Source organism: Acanthochromis polyacanthus, chromosome 11 (assembly GCF_021347895.1).
Source record: "Acanthochromis polyacanthus isolate Apoly-LR-REF ecotype Palm Island chromosome 11, KAUST_Apoly_ChrSc, whole genome shotgun sequence".
In the NCBI taxonomy this organism is placed as follows: Eukaryota; Metazoa; Chordata; class Actinopteri; family Pomacentridae; genus Acanthochromis; species Acanthochromis polyacanthus.
This window is the reverse complement of record NC_067123.1, coordinates 41,473,538-41,492,163: the sequence shown is the minus strand read 5'-3', so window position 1 is coordinate 41,492,163 and position 18,626 is coordinate 41,473,538. Positions and strand designations below refer to the sequence as shown.

Here is an 18,626-nt window from a genome sequence, read left to right as displayed (position 1 = left end):
CAGAGGGAGTCATTTTCTGTTATTCAGACCGTCGGTTCGGAGGAAAGACTTTAGATTCACACATAGAAAGTCTGTACAGAGATCAACGCACAACAACCTGTAGAAGCTAACGCTCTGGAACCTTCATCAGACCGTCAGTTCACAGAAGAAAGACTTCAGATTCACAGAAAGAGATGCAGCCGTGGATTCTGGACAGAGATCAACAGAACAAATAACCCAATTAACCAAATAAACCCAGTTAACCCTCTGGAACCTTCATCAGACAGCTGAACAGGATCAGATTTCTTCTTGTCAACAAACCTGGTCAGACGACAACACTAAAGTTTGCTTCTAACAGAACTTAATCATAACCTGCTGCTGAAACTAATACTACTATTACTACTAGTAGTACTGCTATTACTCCACACATTCATGAGATGTTAAAGTTTGCAGAGAGCCTCTGGTATTTTTACTTTAACATCCTTGAGAACTCCTCCATGTTCTATAAAACCATAAAGAAGAATCTTCTGATCAGATCAGACGTCTGTTGGCCTCATTAAAGAACCAGAGTTCTGCTTTATTCCTTTGTTTCAGTAAAAGCTCTCTGAATTTAGAAACACTGGAGGGAGTTCATGTCTACGTCAGAAACATGTTCATTCTTCTTCATGCTTCTGTTAGATCGCCCGATAAGACGTTTTAGAATTAACATTTCCTGACTTTGGCTGGTTCTGACCAATCAGAGGACGGCCGGAAACAGACAGAAGCTAAAATGGAGAGTTTCAGACACAGAGACTACTGAGAGGATGTGTCTGAACATTAAAGCATGTAAACCTGTTCTCGTAGAACCCTGAATAAAACTACAGGAAATCAGCAGTATATGAGCTCTAAGTCAGAACAGAACAAAACTACATGGAGATTCTGGTCCAACATGGAGAATTAAAGACAGAACAGCAGGATTCAGCATTCTGGGAATACAAACTGATCTCAGTCCAGAAAAATAAACTCTCTGAGCTGCTCAGATCTTAAACTAACCTCAGAAACCCAGAATAAGGCCTCAAACTCAGAGTTCTTCCTGATTTAGATCCAGAGTTGACTTCAAACCAGCATCTGAATCCAGCGGAAGGAACTGAAGAACTCTGGACGTTAAACTCTGGATTAAGGGTGATAAACAGCTTTTAGTTCATAGAGCTGCTGATTCTTCTTTAATAATCACATCTTCCCACCACAACATTTAAAGACATGCATCACTTACAGCTCAGACACAAATGGAACCAGTTTTATGAACATTAAAGCCCAAAATAAAACGATAAAAACCAGTATATGAGCAGAATGAGCTCTAAAGTTAGACTACATACATGAGAGATGTCTGAACCGTTTCTATGAAGATCCACAAAAACTAAACGCTGCTGAACAACAGCTAGTCGAGCTTTAATACAAACAGAAAAGAGAAACGAGTTCAGAACTGACTAATAAGTTTATGGACAGTAATCATTTAAATCCTTCTTCTGTTTATTATTCGAGTATTTAAGTAACAGGTTGAATCTATTTAATTCTTATTTCTGAGGATTTAACTAACAGGAACAGGATGACTCAGCAGGACTTGGAGGTTTTTCTTCATCATTCGGTTCAGTTCTGTTGGTCGCTGTAAAGAAACTAAAGAATCAAAAACACCCTGAACATCACTGGAACCTCTTTATAACCAACATTTAGACAGATGGAGATGTGTGGGCTCCTCAGGTTCACCTCTGATCTTCAATGATCACACCTTCTTCTTAACATCTGAGCTAACCTTCTCCAGAGATAGACTAAAGCAGGAGACGAGGAGGACCCAGGAGGAGACGAGGAGGACCCAGGAGGAGACGGGGAGGACGGGGAGGACCCAGGAGGAGACGGGGAGGACCCAGGAGGAGACGGGGAGGACCCAGGAGGAGACGGGGAGGACGGGGAGGACCCAGGAGGAGACGGGGAGGACCCAGGAGGAGACGGGGAGGACCCAGGAGGAGACGGGGAGGACCCAGGAGGAGACGAGGAGGACCCAGGAGGAGACGGGGAGGACCCAGGAGGAGACGGGGAGGACCCAGGAGGAGACGGGGAGGACCCAGGAGGAGACGGGGAGGACCCAGGAGGAGACGGGGAGGACCCAGGAGGAGACGGGGAGGACCCAGGAGTCACCGTCTCCCTGCTAGAAGTTGGGTTTGTGCTTCTTGACCTCCACCATGAGGTGGTGCAGGTTGATGAGCTCTGAGCGGACGGCCAGGCTGCGGAAGGTGGGCTGGTTGAGGACTTTGTGGAAGCCGTGGTAGTACTGGATGAGCTGGGTGAGGGCGCCCTGCAGGAGGAACAGGAAGTTTATGGCTTTATTTGGCTCATTTCTACTCATTTACTGCAGTCTGAAGTCCTGAACCTCATGGAAACAACAACCATGACTAGAAGGAGATCAGAGATAGCTGCTGGGCAGAAGGAAGCAGGTTTAATTAATTATTATTTCATCTGCTGTACATAAACTCTGCCTGCAGACACTCGGTTTGTAAATCTGTTAAATATTCCATCTTATTAAGGGACTGTTCCATAATTTAATTCCATACTTTATTTTAGAGAAAATGGAATTTAAACATATCTGACATCAGAGCTTGTTTTATAACTGATGCTCAGGTTATCAGATTTATAGAAAATTTCTGCTCAAAAACACAAAATTAGACTTTTTTAAATGTTAAAACTTCATTCATTTTTTCAGTTTCTCAGACCTGAGAGCTGATTTATTTATTGAGATGAAATCAGTTTGATAAAATCATTCCTTGTTTAAATAAATATATACTTTGTAAATGCTTCAGGTTTTCTGACAAACTTTCTTAAAATTTGATGACTCAAACGTCTTCACATTTAAATCTAAAGTTCTTATTATTTTACAGTAAAATCACTAAATCAGCTGTTACCATCCATCAGTTGAGAAAAACAACTGTCCAGCAGCCAAACACCAACATGTCAGGATGGTTTAATAACTGGATTGTTTTAGAACCAGCACAATTCTGGGCTTCTTTGGAACATTTTTATTTCGTCTGGAGTCATTTTGCATTTCTTAGTCCTCTCTAACATCTCATTGGGAGCATTCAGCGTCACTTTATGGTTGTTTTGTGAGTGTTTGTGGTCATTTTACATCCCTTTGGACTTGTCTTCTAACCCTCACCTGTATGATGCTGGTTCCATTCTTGAAGTTGGTGAAGGACCTCATGACGTCCTGACTCATCGCCTCCACCGACTGTTTCCAGGAGCTGGAAAATCCCCGAACCAGCTGAGAGATTCGAGCTTCAGAGACACAGAAATTAAATCAGCTGAACATGAAGGTAAGGTTTTATTGGTCTACAGTGAATTCAGACACTGTCAGGGTTTCATGTTTCCCTCTAACTGGAGTCAGAACTTCTCATTTAGTTTCACATGTGGTGGACGTGGGCGGAAACAGAAGATAGAAGATGTGTGAGGAAACAGAAGATAGAAGATGTGTGAGGAAACAGAAGATAGAAGATGTGTGAGGAAACAGAAGATAGAAGATGTGTGAAGCTGAAGGGTGAATCTGCTGCTTCAGAGCCACAAAGCAGAAACTAAAGCGAAGGAATGAAAGCCGCTGATTACTCAGTAAAACAGAACTAAACCCAGAACTAAACCCAGAAGTGAAAGAAGCTTCCTGCTGATCAGTGCTTAAGATAACAGGATAGATCTATCTGGAAGGTAATCACAAGTTCTCCAAGGGCTTTAATGGTTTTATTAAACATCCAGAGTTCTGAGGTGTCCATATATCAGGTAATCAGGCTGTGTTCAGGTATCCAGGAACAACATTCACCTGCAGAAACACAAAACTGTCGGCTACATGAAGCTGATAACTGCAGAAACAAAATCTACCTGGTTCTGATGACAGCAGCAGGTTTTAGAGACAATAAAGTTCCACTGGCATGAAAGGTGGTCAAACCGAGTCTGTCCAGAGAGTTAACAAGTCTACAGATGAACAGGCCTACAGGTGAACAGGCCTACCGGGGAACAGGCCTACAGGGGAACAGGCCTACCGGGGAACAGGCCTACAGGGGAACAGGCCTACAGGGGAACAGGCCTACAGGGGTACAGACCTACAGGTGTACAGGCCTACAGGGGAACAGGCCTACAGGGGAACAGACCTACAGGGGAACAGGCCTACAGGGGAACAGGCCTACAGGGGAACAGGCCTACAGGTGTACAGGCCTACAGGGGAACAGGCCTACAGATGAACAGGCCTACAGGTGAACAGGCCTACCGGGGAACAGGCCTACCGGGGAACAGGCCTACCGGGGAACAGGCCTACAGGGGAACAGGCCTACAGGGGAACAGGCCTACAGGGGAACAGGCCTACAGGTGTACAGGCCTACAGGGGAACAGGCCTACAGGGGAACAGGCCTACAGGGGAACATGCCTACCGGGGAACAGGCCTACAGGGGAACAGGCCTACAGGGGTACAGGCCTACAGGTGTACAGGCCTACAGGGGAACAGGCCTACCGGGGAACAGGCCTACCGGGGAACAGGCCTACAGGGGTACAGGCCTACAGGGGTACAGGCCTACCGGGGAACAGGCCTACCGGGGAACAGGCCTACAGGTGAACAGGCCTACAGGTGAACAGGCCTACAGGTGAACAGGCCTACAGGGGAACAGGCCTACCGGGGAACAGGCCTACCGGGGTACAGGCCTACCGGGGTACAGGCCTACCGGGGTACAGGCCTACCGGGGAACAGGCCTACCGGGGAACAGGCCTACAGGGGAACAGGCCTACAGGGGAACAGGCCTACCGGGGAACAGGCCTACCGGGGAACAGGCCTACCGGGGAACAGGCCTACAGGGGAACAGGCCTACAGGGGAACAGGCCTACAGGGGAACAGGCCTACAGGGGAACAGGCCTACAGGGGTACAGGCCTACAGGGGTACAGGCCTACCGGGGAACAGGCCTACAGGGGTACAGGCCTACCGGGGAACAGGCCGACCGGGGAACAGGCCGACCGGGGAACAGGCCTGCAGGTAAACAGGTTATCAGACAGCAGCAGGTCTAATGAAGGACCACATCAGGAATCCTTTACAGAACAGACCTCTGCACTTTAAAGCACACATAAACTTTAGAATATTGAGCTCTGAAGACTTTACAGTTGATCTGAACCTCAGTAAATGTTGGTGAAATAAACTATTTCAGAGAAACCTCCTCCTTCCTAAAGCTTTACTTCCAACAGAAAATCCTTTTTTCTCACCTTCTTCGTTCTTCAGTCGGTCCAGCTGGCCTTTCTCCATCAGAGCCTCGGCCTCCTTCACGAAGGCGATCATCCCTCCAAACGGAGGAGAAAGAATCTCCTCGATAAACTCCTGCAGACAAAACATGAAGGAGAAACTGAGAGAAAACCTCGGATGTCTTCCAATCTGACCTTCTGGACACGATCAGAAATTAATCTGTTCACACATAATAAATATTTAGATATTTGGAATTTACAGCTGTGTTGTACTTAAATGACTTATCTTACAAAAAGCCTGAATACTTAGAATATTATAATAATACTGTTTGTCTAAAATGTCAAAAATGCTATTAACACATAATTCAGAAAAGAAAAATGTTTTAAAAATGCCCCAATATTATATCAAACATTTTAATATTATGTCATAAATACCTGAAAATACTAAAAATCATAATACAATGTCAGATGAGCACAAATAAAATGTCAGGTTTTTTTAAATTAAGTTTTAAAAATACTTGAAAAATATTAACTGTAATAAAATAACATGACAAACGTCAGATAAATATTTATAAAAAGACAAATAGTGTTTAAAATGTTCCGGATGGTTAAAGATTACAAAGTGTATTATGTGTAAATCAATTTTATTTATAAAAAAAGCTAATAAAATAATATTTCTAAAATTATTAAAAATAATATTTTTAAAATTAAAAGAATTGTGTGAATATTATTAAGATAAAGTTTTTGTTTTTGTAGCAAATATTACTAAATTATCTGAAAAATACCACAAACATACATCAACCAGAAAATAATAAAAAGCCTGAATACAATGCACATGAAATAATAATATACCTAAAAAAATACTCATAATATATGTAAAAATGTCCCAAAATATTAATTTTAAAAAATCTAAAAATGTCTAAACATTTTGTCATAACATCAAAAAAACATTTAAATATCTAATGTATTAATTAAAAGCCAGAGAAATATTATAAATGCGTGTTTGTTTATTTTAAACATAAATAAAGCTATTTTAGTGGTTATCTCTACCTGTGTTCTGGCCAGAAGCAGCTGCTGGAAACCCTCCACCTCCTTACTGTCGTCTGCTGCCCTCTCCTGGACAAACACACAAAAACAATCAGTAAGTCCTCCTGAGAAGAGCTGAGATCCGTGGTGTTTAGAACAAAGGTCCACAGGTGCTTCTGGTTCTGTCTCACCATGAGGACACTCAGCATCATGTCATAGTTGTTGATGAGGAAGATCAGCTGGTCTCTTCTGGAGGGAAACTCAGCCGCCATCTTCAGCACAAAGTTTTCTACCTCAACCTGGAAATAAATCACACCTCACAGATTAAATCAGCTCAGCCTGAAATTATTCTAATAATAAAAACAATAATCATCAATTAAATCAGCTCAGTTAGACCTAACGTATTCTGATGATAAAAACACTGAAGACTAAAGAAGTTTCTTCCGATTCACTTTTATCTGATTTTCCTCAGTGGTACCAGACAGGACATCCATCCATCATCATCCATCCATCCATCATCATCCATCCATCATCATCCATCCATCCATCATCATCCATCATCCATCCATCCATTTCAATTAAGTACATTTTTATTCATTGCATATTTTACACTTTGTAGAACATTTAGAATCTTAGAATATTTTCTATGATACAGGAGGTCCTCCACTTCTATCAGAGTTCCGTTCCTACTGATCTACATAAGATGATTTTTACCCTAATTCTGAACTCCAGTGAAAATGTTAACAAATCCGTTCCGTGCATCATGATATGGATTAACCTTGCCAGCAAGTTGATTTCTCGCAATATTTGTGAGTTCACAAATCTCTCAAGAAACCATCTTGCTCCGCTCCCGCATTCACTGTTCGTACAGAACCAAGTTGGTTCGGGCCAATCACGCAGCAGTATTCGTGTGTGGGGCGGGATATCCGAGTGTGAAGACGACACCAAGCGTCAGTAGATCAAAACAAACACGACAACGGAGGACAACGATCGTGTAGATGCTGCTATTAAGTCAGTTTTAGCTGAATCTCGTATCGCTTCTTTGAAGGAAGAACAACGAGAGGCGCTTTGCTCATTTCTGGATGGTAAAGCTGTTTGTGCTTTTTTACCTACGGGTTTTGGTCAGAGTTTAATCTACCAATTGGCTCCGCTCGTTGTGAAGATCCCGCGATTGGCTAAAAACAAACCTGTCAGAGGCGGGACATACTGTTGCATTGTCCAATCCGTGCCTCTTTCCTCCGAACGGATTTACATGGAGCGGTCCCAGATTGATATTGTGGAGTACTATCAAGTACTGCACAATTATTAATCTGGATATTGCCAGGTTAGATATGGATCAGTTCTTCAAAAAGTCATGAATACCAACGACTTTCATGCATGTATGAATCATTTTACTAGAAGATAACAGAACATGTTGACCCGTTTCTACAACTTGACCCATGTTGGTCGGTGTTTCTGTTCCCAGCGTTTTATTCTGTCTAATTTCACTTCCATGGAGACGTTTTCCTTTTCTTCCAGCATCAGAAGAGTCTGACTTACGCTGGGAGCCATAATGAAGGTAAAAAGTTAGTGAATGTAGCACAATCCAAGGTGGAGTAGAACCAGAGAATGGAGACAAAGACGTCTGATAGCACCGTGTGACGACGTATTCATCCGCTCTGCTCATCAACTAGTTCCATGTAACCAGTTCTGATGTAACGATGAAACGCTGTAGGTCGAGGACGTCGTAAACTGAGGACCTCCTGTATTTTTCTCTGTGTGTGTGTGTGTGTGTGTGTGTGTTACCTGCAGCTGTCCCAGCAGGGCGTTGGTCCTCTCATTAGGGAACGTCTGGTTGATGCTGACGATGGCTGATGAGAACTCTGCGTAACGACGTGTGATCTGAAACCAACAAACACTCATCAACAGTGTGTGTGTGTGTGTGTGTGTGTGTGTGTGTGTGTGTGTGTGTGTGTGTGTGTACCTACATAATGTGGTCTGGTGTCCAGAACTCCTAGTTTCTGAGGGTCAGTGTTTCTGATGCTGTGGATGTTCATCTCCAGGATGAGGTCGAACCTCGGCCACAGCAGCTCCAGGACGGCCTCCCAGTACCTGAGCAGAAGATCTGCAGCTTAAAGCACCATTCTTCATGGATCATTGGGATTTAAAAAGGTTTTAAACATATATACAACCAGATTATTGCAGCAAACAGCAGCAGGTTGATCTGAGGATTCCTCTAAGTGAGCGTGTTGGTTTTTGTTGTCTCTCAGGAAAACAACTTTCTGGTTGAGACTGAAGGTAAAAAGTGGAGGCAGATGTTCCAGTTTATTTGGTCTGAGATGCTTCTACTCTGGTGGTTCTGAAAGGTTGCACACAGAACCTTTATAACCTCCCAAAGCAGCCAGTATCTGCTACTTCATTAGGTTTCATGGAGCTTCATGTGAGCTGCTTCTTTATCTGACCATCTGCAGCTTTACTGCTCTGGTTCATCCTCAGAGCTCTCCTAGCATCAAGTTATCTAGACAAACCATCTGGAGAACTGAGAGGAACGTCTAGCAGCAGATACGTTCTCAGGAGCAGGAGACCAAAAGTAGAGCTAAAAGAGTCCAAATGCATGTTCTACCAGATACAGAAACAGCTGCTGGCTACCAGGTCCAGCAGATCCTCATACGCTGGTGTCCACCATCCATCTCAGTCCAGTGGGATGTTTAGTGTGTTTGTTTTCTAATAATTTTCATCAGTTAAAACTGTTTTATCTGATTTCAGAATGTTATCTGGGCAGTTTTATGTATTTCCTGTAAAACATTTATGATTTATTGTTCAGGACTCATTTTGGGATCTTCTGGTTTGGATTTTACAGCTTGTGCAGCTACAGATCCACATAAAGGAGACTTTAAATCTCAGTATATTCAGTCTGGTGTGTTTCCTGTTGTCTCTCAGTCTCAGCCTTTAATCTCATTACCTTAAAAGACTGGATATGTTTAACGGCTGAAATTAAATTCCACTGAAGAACTCAAAATCTGTAGAAACTGATGTTTTCAAACTGGACAACAACTTAGCGACATCTCAACATGACTGTCCGACTCCAGAGCAAGAATATGAGGAAGAACCTTCTACCAACGAGAACAGAGAAACAAGAGAAGGAATCTTTGAAAACATCAGCACCTTTCTGTCTAAAGGAGAGACTCTTTAGGAGGTTTTTTTATCTAAAGGAGAGACTCTTTAGGAGGTTTTTTTTATCTAAAGGAGAGACTCTTTAGGAGGTTTTTTTATCTAAAGGAGAGACTCTTTAGGAGGTTTTTCCATCTAAAGGAGAGACTCTTTAGGAGGTTTTTTTTATCTAAAGGAGAGACTCTTTAGGAGGTTTTTCCATCTAAAGGAGAGACTCTTTAGGAGGTTTTTTTTATCTAAAGGAGCAATTCTTTAGGAGGTTTTTTTTATCTAAAGGAGAGACTCTTTAGGAGGTTTTTTTTATCTAAAGGAGAGACTCTTTAGGAGGTTTTTTTTATCTAAAGGAGAGACTCTTTAGGAGGTTTTTTATCTAAAGGAGCGACTCTTTAGGAGGTTTTTTTATCTAAAGGAGCAATTCTTTAGGAGGTTTTTTTTATCTAAAGGAGAGACTCTTTAGGAGGTTTTTTTTATCTAAAGGAGAGACTCTTTAGGAGGTTTTTTTATCTAAAGGAGCAATTCTTTAGGAGGTTTTTTTTATCTAAAGGAGCAATTCTTTAGGAGGTTTTTTTTATCTAAAGGAGAGACTCTTTAGGAGGTTTTTTTATTTAAAGGAGAGACTCTTTAGGAGGTTTTTTTATTTAAAGGAGAGACTCTTTAGGAGGTTTTTTTATCTAAAGGAGAGACTCTTTAGGAGGTTTTTTTTTATCTAAAGGAGAGACTCTTTAGGAGGTTTTTTTATCTAAAGGAGAGACTCTTTAGGAGGTTTTTTTATCTAAAGGAGCAATTCTTTAGGAGGTTTTTTATCTAAAGGAGAGACTCTTTAGGAGGTTTTTTTTTATCTAAAGGAGCAATTCTTTAGGAGGTTTTTTTATCTAAAGGAGAGACTCTTTAGGAGGTTTTTTATCTAAAGGAGAGACTCTTTAGGAGGTTTTTTTTATCTAAAGGAGCAATTCTTTAGGAGGTTTTTTATCTAAAGGAGAGACTCTTTAGGAGGTTTTTTTTATCTAAAGGAGCAATTCTTTAGGAGGTTTTTTTATCTAAAGGAGAGACTCTTTAGGAGGTTTTTTTATCTAAAGGAGAGACTCTTTAGGAGGTTTTTTTTATCTAAAGGAGCGATTCTTTAGGAGGTTTTTTTATCTAAAGGAGCGATTCTTTAGGAGGTTTTTTTTATCTAAAGGAGAGACTCTTTAGGAGGTTTTTTTTATCTAAAGGAGCGATTCTTTAGGAGGTTTTTTTTATCTAAAGGAGAGACTCTTTAGGAGGTTTTTTTATCTAAAGGAGAGACTCTTTAGGAGGTTTTTTTATCTAAAGGAGAGACTCTTTAGGAGGTTTTTTTATCTAAAGGAGCGATTCTTTAGGAGGTTTTTTTTTATCTAAAGGAGCAATTCTTTAGGAGGTTTTTTTATCTAAAGGAGAGACTCTTTAGGAGGTTTTTTTATCTAAAGGAGAGACTCTTTAGGAGGTTTTTTTTATCTAAAGGAGCAATTCTTTAGGAGGTTTTTTTATCTAAAGGAGAGACTCTTTAGGAGGTTTTTTTATCTAAAGGAGAGACTCTTTAGGAGGTTTTTTTATCTAAAGGAGAGACTCTTTAGGAGGTTTTTTTTATCTAAAGGAGCGATTCTTTAGGAGGTTTTTTTTTATCTAAAGGAGAGACTCTTTAGGAGGTTTTTTTTTATCTAAAGGAGCAATTCTTTAGGAGGTTTTTTATCTAAAGGAGAGACTCTTTAGGAGGTTTTTTTATCTAAAGGAGAGACTCTTTAGGAGGTTTTTTTTATCTAAAGGAGCGATTCTTTAGGAGGTTTTTTTTATCTAAAGGAGCGATTCTTTAGGAGGTTTTTTTTATCTAAAGGAGAGACTCTTTAGGAGGTTTTTTTTATCTAAAGGAGAGACTCTTTAGGAGGTTTTTTTATCTAAAGGAGCGACTCTTTAGGAGGTTTTTTTATCTAAAGGAGCGATTCTTTAGGAGGTTTTTTTTATCTAAAGGAGCGATTCTTTAGGAGGTTTTTTTTATCTAAAGGAGAGACTCTTTAGGAGGTTTTTTTATCTAAAGGAGCGATTCTTTAGGAGGTTTTTTTTTATCTAAAGGAGAGACTCTTTAGGAGGTTTTTTTATCTAAAGGAGAGACTCTTTAGGAGGTTTTTTTATCTAAAGGAGCGATTCTTTAGGAGGTTTTTTTTATCTAAAGGAGCGATTCTTTAGGAGGTTTTTTTTTATCTAAAGGAGCAATTCTTTAGGAGGTTTTTTTATCTAAAGGAGAGACTCTTTAGGAGGTTTTTTTATCTAAAGGAGAGACTCTTTAGGAGGTTTTTTTATCTAAAGGAGAGACTCTTTAGGAGGTTTTTTTTATCTAAAGGAGCGATTCTTTAGGAGGTTTTTTTTTATCTAAAGGAGAGACTCTTTAGGAGGTTTTTTTATCTAAAGGAGAGACTCTTTAGGAGGTTTTTTTTATCTAAAGGAGCGATTCTTTAGGAGGTTTTTTTTATCTAAAGGAGAGACTCTTTAGGAGGTTTTTTTATCTAAAGGAGAGACTCTTTAGGAGGTTTTTTTTATCTAAAGGAGCGATTCTTTAGGAGGTTTTTTTTTATCTAAAGGAGCAATTCTTTAGGAGGTTTTTTTATCTAAAGGAGAGACTCTTTAGGAGGTTTTTTTATCTAAAGGAGAGACTCTTTAGGAGGTTTTTTTTTATCTAAAGGAGCAATTCTTTAGGAGGTTTTTTTATCTAAAGGAGAGACTCTTTAGGAGGTTTTTTTATCTAAAGGAGCAATTCTTTAGGAGGTTTTTTTATCTAAAGGAGAGACTCTTTAGGAGGTTTTTTTTATCTAAAGGAGAGACTCTTTAGGAGGTTTTTTTTATCTAAAGGAGCGATTCTTTAGGAGGTTTTTTTTATCTAAAGGAGAGACTCTTTAGGAGGTTTTTTTTATCTAAAGGAGAGACTCTTTAGGAGGTTTTTTTATCTAAAGGAGCGATTCTTTAGGAGGTTTTTTTATCTAAAGGAGCAATTCTTTAGGAGGTTTTTTTTATCTAAAGGAGCAATTCTTTAGGAGGTTTTTTTATCTAAAGGAGAGACTCTTTAGGAGGTTTTTTTTATCTAAAGGAGAGACTCTTTAGGAGGTTTTTTTATCTAAAGGAGAGACTCTTTAGGAGGTTTTTTTTATCTAAAGGAGCGACTCTTTAGGAGGTTTTTTTATCTAAAGGAGAGACTCTTTAGGAGGTTTTTTTATCTAAAGGAGAGACTCTTTAGGAGGTTTTTTATCTAAAGGAGCGATTCTTTAGGAGGTTTTTTTATCTAAAGGAGCGATTCTTTAGGAGGTTTTTTTTATCTAAAGGAGAGACTCTTTAGGAGGTTTTTTTTTATCTAAAGGAGCGACTCTTTAGGAGGTTTTTTTATCTAAAGGAGAGACTCTTTAGGAGGTTTTTCTGTCTAAAGGAGAGACTCTTTAGGAAGTTTAGGGGTTTTTCTTCTCACTGACTTGTCCAGAGCGGGGATGGTCCTCTTGGCTGTTATGGCTCTGAATCTGAGGATGATGTGGATGCAGAGGAAGATGGCGATGCTGTCATAGCAGTCGGATACGTAGGTGGACATACTCTTCTGCAGGAGACAGAGGACACAATATGACACCATGTCTCTGATTCAGGACAGACCATGTTTTTAATCACTGAGGGAAACTTTTCATCACAATGTTCTGATGGTTTACAGTGAGGATGAAGAATCGTTCATCAAGAAAACAATCAGCAGATTTACAGGAGGTCCTAGTCAAGCTTCTGATCACTGTTTCACCTTAAATGTGTCAATAGTTTCTGCTGCTTTAGACAACAAAATGCTTATATCCATCTTTTTAAATGAACACCTCAGTAAAATGATTACAGAGATGAACATACAGCCTTTGTAGACTGAAGTCATTCTGGGCTTCATGAAGAAATTCTGTTGTAGTCAATCTGCTTTAACTAGTTAACAGTCTGTTTCTGAGAACCTTCAGCCTAAAACACAGAGCAAAGCCACGGTACCAGGAACATGCTGAGGGTCTGAAGAAAAGGGCTATGGAGATAACTGTAAAGCCTTTTTAACTGAACTAATGCTGTCAAACTGCGGTAGAGCAAAGTCAAGGTACCAGGAACATGCTGAGGGTTTTTCCCATGATGCTGTTGAAGAGGTCCAGGGCTGAGTTTCCTGCCACCATGAAGAAGTCGGACAGGAAGAGGAATTCTCTGCAGCCGTTGTCCAGCAGAGCGTAGTGCTGACTGCGGAACAGCGTCTCATAGGGATACTGCAGGACAGAGGAACATTACAGCAGATTTTAATAAAAAGTCATGTTTCTAGAAGTGATCTCACTAGATGCCACTAGATGTCAGCGTGGACCAGCCATGGCCGTAGCCAGGTATGAGGTCAGCGAGGTCCGGACCTCACCTATTCTTTCCGAGTTTTTTTTTTTTTCGTCAAATATGCCCAACTGAATAAAACATAAACTCATAAAAACTTGAAACCTCTCTGTGAAACGTGCTTGTAAATTGTGAATTGTGGTAAACATCCATGGGCTTTGTGTTCTGTTTGTGCCTGTGTGCGTGTTGCGGTGAAAAGCTGTTTGATCAGCTGATGCACGTACCCGCAAATGCGCCCTGTGACGCGCTTGGCAGCGGGCCAAACCCTGTTCAAAAACTAATGTTTTTATTATTAGCACTTTGTAGACCACATCCCCGCCCATCTACACCAAGGTGACCACAATATATTTTTTTAGATAATTCGGCACTAGTTCGGCCTGTCAGATCATCTGATCAAAGAGTTTAATTACTTTTATCCACAGCGGAGAGCGTGTCCGGCGCTTTTTTTGTTTTTGTTTTTTTTGATGAGCGCCTGGCTCATCAGACAACATACAATGTATGTTGAAGATATTTCTAACCTTGCCAGTGACGATTTGTGCCTGTGAGAGGTCATTCTCAGCCATGCGAAGACTTAAGACATGGCTTAGATCTCCCATGTCCAACGACAGACTGACAGGCCTGGCGATGATGCATGTGCATCAGAAAGTGGAGGTGAACCGGGAGAATATCTTTCGACGGTGGGATGCCTCTGGTCACAGGAGGATTCAGCTAGCCTTTGATGTAAAAAGTTGATTTGTTTTTTTGAAAAAATATACATTTTTGTTTGGAAAATGCTGATTTCACATCATTAAAAGATATTTAAACAACATCTTGTGTGACTTGTAGCCTAAAAAAATATATAAAAATAAATATTTTAAAAAAACATTGAAAAATTTTCATGGACCTCACCTATTCCAAAATCCTGGCTACGGCCCTGGGACCAGCAGTTTGACTTCACAGATACACACGTGGACAAAATTGTTGGTACCCCTCAGTTAAAGAAGGAAAAACCCACAATTCTCACTGAAATCACTTGAAACTCACAAAAGTAACAATAAATAAAAATTGATTGAAAATTAAATAATCAAAATCAGCCATCACTTTTGAATTGTTGATTAACATAATTATTAAAAAAAACAAACTAATGAAATAGGGCTGGACAAAAATGATGGTACCCATAACTTAATATTTTGTTGCACAACCTTTTGAGGCAATCACTGCAATTAAACGATTTCTGTATTTGTCAATGAGCGTTCTGCAGCTGTCAACAGGTATTTTGGCCCACTCCTCATGAGCAAACAGCTCCAGTTGTCTCAGGTTTGATGGGTGTCTTCTCCAAATGGCATGTTTCAGCTCCTTCCACATATGTTCAATGGGATTCAGATCTGGGCTCACAGAAGGCCACTTTAGAATAGTCCAACGCTTTTCTCTCAGCCATTCTTGGGTGTTTTTGGCTGTGTGTTTTGGATCATTGTCCTGTTGGAAGACCCATGACCTGCGACTGAGACCAAGCTTTCTGACACTAGGCAGCACATTTCTCTCCAGAATGCCTTGATAGTCTTCAGATTTCATCGTACCTTGCACACTTTCAAGACACCCTGTGCCAGATGCAGCAAAGCAGCCCCAAAACATTACTGAGCCTCCTCCATGTTTCCCCGTAGGGACAGTGTTCTTTTCTTCGTATGCTTGGTTTTTGAGTCTATGAACATAGAGTTGATGTGCCTTACCAAAAAGCTCCAGTTTGGTCTCATCTGTCCAAAGGACATTCTCCCAGAAGCTTTGTGGCCTGTCAACATGCATTTTTGCAAATTCCAGTCTGGCTTTTTTATGAGTTTTTTCAGCAGTGGTGTCCTCCTTGGTCGTCTCCCATGAAGTCCACTTTGGCTCAAACGACGACGAATGGTGCGATCTGACACTGATGTACCTTGGCCTTGGAGTTCACCTTTAATTTCTTTGGAGGTTGCTCTGGGCTCTTTGGATACAATTCCAACGATCCGTCTCTTCAATTTGTCATCAATTTTCCTCTTGCGGCCACGTCCAGGGAGGTTGGCTACTGTCCCGTGGGTCTTGAACTTCTGAATAATATGAGCCACTGTTGTCACAGGAACTTCAAGCTGTTTAGAGATGGTCTTATAGCCTTTACCTTTAAGATGTTTGTCTATCATTTTTTTTCGGATGTCCTGGGACAATTCTCTCCTTCGCTTTCTGTTGTCCATGTTCAGTGTGGTACACACCTTTTCACCAAACAGCAGGGTGACTACTTGTCTCCCTTTAAATAGGCAGACTGACTGATTATGAGTTTGGAAACACCTGTGATGTCAATTAAATGACACACCTGAGTTAATCATGTCACTCTGGTCAAATAGTTTTCAATCTTTTATAGAGGTACCATCATTTTTGTCCAGGCCTGTTTCATTAGTTTGTTTTTATAAATAATTATGTTAATCAACAATTCAAAAGTAATGGCTGTTTTTGATTATTTAATTTTCAATAAATTTTTATTTATTGTTACTTTTGTGAGTTTCAAGTCATTTCAGTGAGAATTGTGGGTTTTTCCTTCTTTAACTGAGGGGTACCAACAATTTTGTCCACGTGTGTAAACAGATCAAGATGTTTCGTAGCCTAGCCGCGCTAGACCCATGTTTCTGAAGGCACAAGGGTCTAGGGCCGCTCGACAGGGAGGGAGGCGGGCTAAAAGGTTGTCTTTCAAATCACTCTGCAGCAATTGGGTAGGTATACAACCAATCAACGCAACGAATAGGTTGACATAGTTCCTAGAGCGCCGGCGGATTGTGGCTAAGTCCCATTAGCTTCCCAACCAGCGGAGCCAACTGGTATATTAAGGATTTGCCATATCCCGTCGGCATAAGTCCAAATACGTCTTTCTTCTCAATGAAACACTTCAGTGCCGTCCTTTGTTTATCTTTCAAGTTGAATTTTAGCTTCAAATCTTTAAGGGCTGTGGCCAAAGCCGAGTCGAAAGATAACTGTTTATTGTGCGCCGGTTGTTTCTGTCAGAATCGTCGCGCCTCTGTCGTCACTTAGTCACGCCTTCTGACTCTACACTTCATGGTGATTGGTCCGGCCAGTTTTAGGAGAATCCAGCCTCGAGCCTTATGGAGGGGAACTAGACCCACCCTGGCAGAGAATTAAATTTGTTGCCGTGGGTTGTCTAGCGCAGCTAGGCTAGATGTTTCCACAACTCTGAGCAGTTCATAAAAATCTGTAGCATCACTTTCCATTTTCTGTTTAACTTTTAAAGATTAAAATCAAAATGAGGAAAAACTGAAATGGACTGCAGTATAAAGTCCTGTAATATGGACTGTCTTCTCTGCAGTAAGACTCAGTTATCTCATAAATGAACGTTTCTGACCATTTAATTAACATAAATGTAACATCCATCCATACAGCAGTAATTACTACTCATGCTAACAGGTTGTCTTCCTCTTTCCCAGTTTTCCTTTCTGTCCTAAACGAACCCCATCTGTGTTGTTGAACTGTCGCCTCTGTGTGTCCTCACCCTGCTGTCTCCTCTCTGAGCTGTATGAGGGACCAGGATGGGACCCTCCAGCTCTGCAGGACTCAGGATGGATCCCCTCTGGCCCAGCGTGAAGATGGTGTTCCTGCTCTTCAGAGACGGTTTGGAGAAGAAACTTGCAGCAGCAGCAGTCAAGGAGCTTCTCAATGAACAGGTATCTGACTGATCTGGGAGCTGTTTGGTACATGAACAGGTGTTTGGCATGTGAACAGGTGTTTGGTATGTGAACAGGTGTTTGGTATGTGAACAGGTGTCTGTCTGTTCAGTACATTTAGGCCCCATCCACACGAAGACAAAACGAGGTCTAAACGCATAAGTTTCTTGTCGAATCTGTGTATCATCCACACGAAGACGGCGTTTTGGGGGTCTGTAAAGGATCATTTTTGAAACCAGGTTCCAGAGGGGAAAGATTTTGAAACGCCATATGGGAGACGCCAGTGTTTACAAACAGTGACGTCACGAAGTCACGTGATTACTGCGCTGGTTGGCAAAAGGAACCAGAGGAACAATGGCTGACGATAACAATGCGAACTATCCTTCCGTGAAATTGTCCGATTATGCTCAATCCTTATCACCTGAGGCCCGACAAAGATACGTGAGTAAGCTGAGATATCAGGGAAACAGTAAAACCTTGCCAGATCCCTACAATTTGAAGACTAGGTGGGTTGACGATCCTTCATTGTAGCCGGACATTTCCTTCACCGACATTTATTTTTACTTGACTGACACCGCTGGGCAGTTCACCCACCCAAAAATATAAAATTATGAATTAAAAATAATATATCTTCTGTTAATCTTCAACAAGATGTCAAAGAAACGTCAAGAAGTTGCTGTATTTTTTGTCTGCAGTATGGCTTCTATGTGACAGTAACAGACCCACAGCATTGGTGATCGAAAATAGGACAATTCTAAAAAACGATCGCTAGACGCATACAGAAACAAATATGGTTACAAATATGAGGCTGCTGGCTTAAGGAGATGTTATTGAATATGCTTCATTGGACTTTAGTATACTTTCATCGCCTAAAAAGCGATCGGTAACCCATGACAACACTGAACCAAACCGAAAGTGTAGAGATCGCTTCACGTGAAGGATGCGACACTAAATCAATATCTTTTGGTAAATAAGCTCAAAGTTGGACATACTAAACTGTTGAATAGCTTACCTGAAGAAAAGTGGGAGCCACAAATACGATCTCTGCTGCTTACTGGGGTCCAATTTTTCCTGTTGATGGCCTGAAGCCACCGCCATCTTCTCTCTCCTGAAATCGGTATTCAGTGAAATTTCAAGCCTGATCCCTTCTCAAAACGCTTCGTACAAACACCAACTACACACGCTATTAC

The 18,626-nt window shown here is 40.9% G+C and overlaps 1 protein-coding gene across 3 annotated transcripts in view; it reads right to left on the bottom strand.

Moving 5' to 3' along the window:
• LOC110961775 (VPS52 subunit of GARP complex) overlaps positions 1-18,626 on the bottom strand; it is a 32,887-nt gene continuing 14,261 nt past the window's right edge. For all 3 annotated transcript variants that reach the window (XM_051955840.1, XM_051955841.1, XM_051955842.1), the window contains 10 exons: positions 17,265-17,398; positions 13,498-13,653; positions 12,859-12,977; positions 8,206-8,329; positions 8,024-8,119; positions 6,430-6,537; positions 6,263-6,328; positions 5,237-5,348; positions 3,164-3,282; positions 1-2,308 (listed from right to left, as the gene is read on the bottom strand). In XM_051955840.1, coding sequence (XP_051811800.1) covers positions 2,162-2,308; positions 3,164-3,282; positions 5,237-5,348; positions 6,263-6,328; positions 6,430-6,537; positions 8,024-8,119; positions 8,206-8,329; positions 12,859-12,977; positions 13,498-13,653; positions 17,265-17,398 — 1,181 coding nt within the window. In that variant the 3' untranslated portion in view covers positions 1-2,161. The remainder of the gene's footprint in view (positions 2,309-3,163; positions 3,283-5,236; positions 5,349-6,262; positions 6,329-6,429; positions 6,538-8,023; positions 8,120-8,205; positions 8,330-12,858; positions 12,978-13,497; positions 13,654-17,264; positions 17,399-18,626) is intronic.